The following is a 4,600-nucleotide window of genomic DNA, read 5'->3' as shown; positions in this document are numbered from 1 at the left end:
GGGGTGATCCGGGCTACGCGGGAAGCTGGGGCCGGGGGACACAAGGCAGTCCCCAAGCCCCACGAGCATCCGCGGTGAGAGTCTCCCACCGCGCATCCCACGGGGTGGAGCCCTTATCTTACGGAGCCGCGCTGTGAGTGAGTTTCTGTAAGTGAGGGGACCGAGGGTGAGCGGCCGCTGGGGTGGGACGGGAGAGGTTGAGAGGTGCGGATTGATTGCGTTGAGAAGGAGAGCAGCGGGTATTGAGGGGGAGGGGAAGATGGTGAGCAGAGAGAGAGAGAGAGGCAGGCCGCTGGCGATCCTCAGTGGCGGCGGTCAGCGCTCAGGAAGGTGCGTGTGACATGGCCGGGCTCTTGAGCCAGGTTTCCCATTTCTTAGGCCCCGGGACAGGGGCCAGGCTGCAGGAAGGAGCCAGTATTTCTATGCCGTCCTTGTTTGACACAATCTGAACCTCACACCCAAGCACAAAGGAAAAGTCCCACGCGTTGCCCTGGCTCCCCAAGTCCCAGTCCCCCGAAGTGTGCACACTGGAAGCCAGCGTGGAAAACGCTCAAGAAAAAGGAACAGGGCCCTCGTGTGATGTTCTGGGGAGATGGGGTGTCGCCATTCTCCGAGGATTCCCACCCCACACCCCCAAAAAAGAAATCAGCACCCAAACACTTTAGTATCTGTGACTCATCCGGAAACGGTAGCGATGCTGTGATAAATACACAGATACCCCACGCCGGCCCTCGCCGCCCCCACAAATGCCAACCCACCCCTGCAAAGCGGTGGGGAGAGGCCGGCCCGGCCCAGCCTTCCGCTGTGCCCCGGGAGGCAGAGGGGCTGGAGCCTTCCTCACCAGGGGAGCAAGGGTCGGTTGCCCGCCGGCTATCTCTGCATGGCCGGCAGGTAAGCAGCTCAGACGCTGGCCACAGGCTCCACGCTGGCTCCCAGGCCCTGCCCCTGGTTCTACTAACGAGTGGGCAAAGGCGGCCGGTGGCCACGGCAGACCAGGCCGAGAAAGCACGCCACCCTGAGCACGGAGTGGGCGGAAGAGAAGGCAAAAGCAGGGCTTCGTTTTAGTCTAATCCGGACCTGGCGTTCGATGGAGGAGGGTTTTGCTCCTTGGTCTGCCTTCGGGAAACAGGGAATCGCCGGTCCCACGTGCCCGCCCCCTCCCATCCCCACCCCGACCTCCATCCTGGGGGAAGAGGTGTGTGCACAGGCTTCTGCCCCAGCCTTCCACGGCGGCGCTTCTTGGATTTCCTGTAACTGGCAGGCTGAGGAGGCAGGGGAGGGGGGGGTGGCTGGCGTCCGGGCTCTGTGCCTTGGCAGAGGAGTGGACAGGCCCCCGGAGTGCCCAGCTGTCCCGGAGGCTCTGGGTTGGTCATCACGCACTTGTCCATCCGTCATTTCCTCCACTGCACCAGCCATAGTCGATGGGCGAGAATGGATTTACCCATCAACCCGGGGGCCGGTGGCTGCGGGTGCAGCGGACTGTGTGCCCACTCACAAGGGCTGCCGTAGCCACACGCCGGGGCGTGGGCACAGGGGCTCAATCCTGTAACCCTTGCTACTCAGGGGGCAGAGATCAGGAAGCTCATGGTTTGAGGCCAGTGGCGGGGGGAGAGAGGGGAGGGAAATGTACATGAGACCCCATCTTAACTAATCAAACCTGGGCACCGTGGTACACGTCTGTCATCCTAGCTGTGCGGGAAGCACAAATAGGCGGACCGCTGTCCAGGCTGGCCCCAGCACAAAGCAAGCCCGCATTTGAAGAAGGACAACAGCGCAGAGCGCTGAAGGTGTGTGGCTCAAGTGGTAGAGCGCCCGCCTTGCGGGCAGGGAATGCTTGAGCTGATGCCCCGCTGGCCTCACACAGGTCTGGCCGCTGGGCCCCTCCTCGCTGAGCCAGTGCGGGAGCGTGGCCCCAGCACCCTGCGGCTCACAGGGCCCGTACTGGGCAGCTCTGGCTTCTGTGCTTCCCATTGTGCTTCTGTTATTACCTGTGCGGTCTGCACCTTTGAGGACCGTCTGCAGCCAGGCAAATAAAGCAGCCTGTGTTTCCCGCTTTGCCGTCTTAGACTTGACATTAATTTGGATTGGGAATCAACAGCAATCTGAGAAAGCGGACAGTGCTGTGTAAAGTACTCCATTGGCCAGGACGTGGCGTGGTTCAGCTGTGGTGGGCTAGGGGAGGGTGGTGTGGGGGCTCGGCTGTTCCCATCATTCCCATCCTTGGTGCTAAGACATCAAAGTCCGGCAAACTAAATAAGCAACGGAAGCGGAGGAGTTTCTCCTGGAAACGCTTCCAAAACCATGGCTGCCACTGGCCCGGCAGGAACTCGGCCCCAGGCAGGCCGGAGTGCCCCATCACATCCCAGCCTGCTGGCAGGGAAGTGGAGGTCCTTGTCGGGAGGCCTCGATGGACAGGCAGACAGACGGGCAGACAGAAAACGGACAGACAGACGGGTGGACGAGGGACGGACGGGACACTCGAATCCCAGCTCCCAACTGCATGCCTGAAAACCTGTCAAAGCGTGCACAGTACACCGACTCCACAGGAAAAATGGGTTCTCTAAAAATACCAGAAATCTGACATTCTGGAAGCACGAGGCGTCACATCTCAAAAACGCTGCAGATAAATAGTCATTAGAAGTGACGTTTACGCGTCGGAGTGGGCCGAAAGCAGCTTTCTCTCAGCCGTGGCCTTAAACGGCTGCCACGGCTGCCACGCCGCGCCTGCAATCACTGCTCACAGGGCCGGCGTGACCCCGCAGCGAGCCCAGACCCCACGCCCCCTCGGGTCGACAGGAAGGAACGCCACTTACAAAGGCATTTGTTTTTTCTTGTGTCCCATGTATTCTTACAAGCGAGCTCATGGCAGGTGCCTGGCTGGTAGAAAATGCTACAAACCGTCGTCCGCCTCTCAAGAGACAGGACCCGGCGGCGCCGGCACTCTGGCCACACACAGCGTCAGAGCTGAGCGTGGCTGAGGGCAGTCTGAGGATCTGAGGGAGTTGGAGACCCCAGGATCGGGGGAGGCCGTACCCCGGGCCGGGGGGGTTGAAGTGACTTATCAGAAGTCTCCCAGCTGGTCGGCTCCCCTCCGGTGCCCGGGGAGCTGGAAGGAAACCACAGCGAACGACGTCTGTGTGTTACCCGTGCTTTGCCGGGAGCTTGCGCCCACCCATCCTTAGTGCGGGCATTGCTGGGCTCCTCTTCTTGGTGAGGTAGGGGGTCCTGGGCAATCTGGAATGGGAGCGAGCCCCCCCGCCCCCCGCTGCCGGACAAGCCCGAGCAGAACACGGCCTCCGGCCTGCGGGAATCCCGCGCATCCACCCACAGTGTCTCCTGGGAGGATAATAATTAAGACGGGCAATGCCCACTTAGCAAATTAGCTAAACTGGCAAAACTCAATTTAAATAGCAGTTTTGTCTCCGGCAATGGAATGATCGCAGCACCCTTCCCTCCTCTAATGAGCCAGACACTTAATAATTCAAACATACTTAGAGAAAAATCAAACAAAACTATTTCATCACGCCCCGCTTCCGCGCCCGCACGCGCCGCTCCGGAGGCTTCCTCGGAGCTGAGGGTGATTTCACTGACAGACTTCCAGCCAGCTGCCTGGGTTTGTCAATAAAGTTTTATCGGAACACGTCCCTGTCCGTTTATCTAGTAAAGTCTGTGTCTGCTTTCATACCAAAGGCGGGGAGGGGTGTGGCAGGGACTAAAACTTGGATGTGCATTACCGGATCCTTCCAAAGAATTTGCCAGACCCTAGACTTGGGTGTGTTCATCCTGGATCCATGACAGACATCCTGCGTGCGTGACACGGTGAAATGCTATCCCCACCCAGGAGGGCCAAGAAACTCCCGCCAGCCGGTGGGACTTCCCCAGAGCCTTGAACACAGTGTCAGAACAGCCAGAGAGCTGTTCGTGGGCTAGAAACTGTGCTTAGAGGAGGCGCCCCATCCCTGGAAGAGACACATCTTTCTCTTCATCCCAGACCCCTTCTCCTCTCCCCTCTGAGAGTAATCTCCCGCTCTTCTACCTAACGGACCCGCTGCCCAACAAAGGTGAAAGGGGGTGGATGGGATGGGGGAAGGCAGATGCAAAGGCCCCGGGGCACCAAGGCCTGTGGCCTCCGCAGACCAGAGGATTTGGAGGGAGAGGTCAGCCCGGACGGTGGCCGTCTCGAGGGCGCTAGGCTTTGCCGGGGCGCTGTGGGGCCGGCGGGAGGTTTGCAGCTGGACGGGACACCATGGCTTGGCAGTGAGGATGGCTGCCCAGGAGCCCAGCGGGCGCTGGCCAGCTCTCGGGAGGGGGCCCGGCGAGCCTCCTCAGCTCGCTCCTGTCAGAGCAGCAGGGTCCCCCTCACCCATCACGGAGAGTGCACACCATTCGGTGAGAAAGCCGTGGGATTGTTTGGGCTCTGTGTCTGGCCTGTGTGGGTAATAACAGGGCTGCAGCAGCGGGCGGGCAAGGGCGGGCGGGCGGGCGGGCACAGAGGCCGCCCCTGGCCGTAAGAGGACACACAGCCTGACTCCCATTCCCGTTTTTCCTTGTTGACCTTAGCCGGCCATGACACAAAGTGATTCCTCGCCCCCCCGCCCCC

The 4,600-nt window shown here is 60.6% G+C and overlaps 1 protein-coding gene across 1 annotated transcript in view; it reads left to right on the top strand.

Annotated features, from left to right (window-relative positions):
* Positions 1 to 1,421: 1,421 nt before the first annotated feature.
* Positions 1,422 to 4,600, top strand: part of LOC105994951 (dedicator of cytokinesis protein 2-like) — a 56,619-nt gene continuing 53,440 nt past the window's right edge. The window contains exons 1-2 of the mRNA XM_013028619.1: positions 1,422 to 1,545; positions 1,865 to 1,938. Coding sequence (XP_012884073.1) covers positions 1,422 to 1,545; positions 1,865 to 1,938 — 198 coding nt within the window. The remainder of the gene's footprint in view (positions 1,546 to 1,864; positions 1,939 to 4,600) is intronic.

Source organism: Dipodomys ordii, unplaced genomic scaffold (assembly GCF_000151885.1).
Source record: "Dipodomys ordii isolate 6190 unplaced genomic scaffold, Dord_2.0 Scaffold112, whole genome shotgun sequence".
Taxonomy (NCBI): domain Eukaryota; kingdom Metazoa; phylum Chordata; class Mammalia; order Rodentia; family Heteromyidae; genus Dipodomys; species Dipodomys ordii.
The sequence above is the reverse complement of the archived record's forward strand: the minus strand, read 5'-3'. Positions and strand labels throughout refer to the sequence as shown.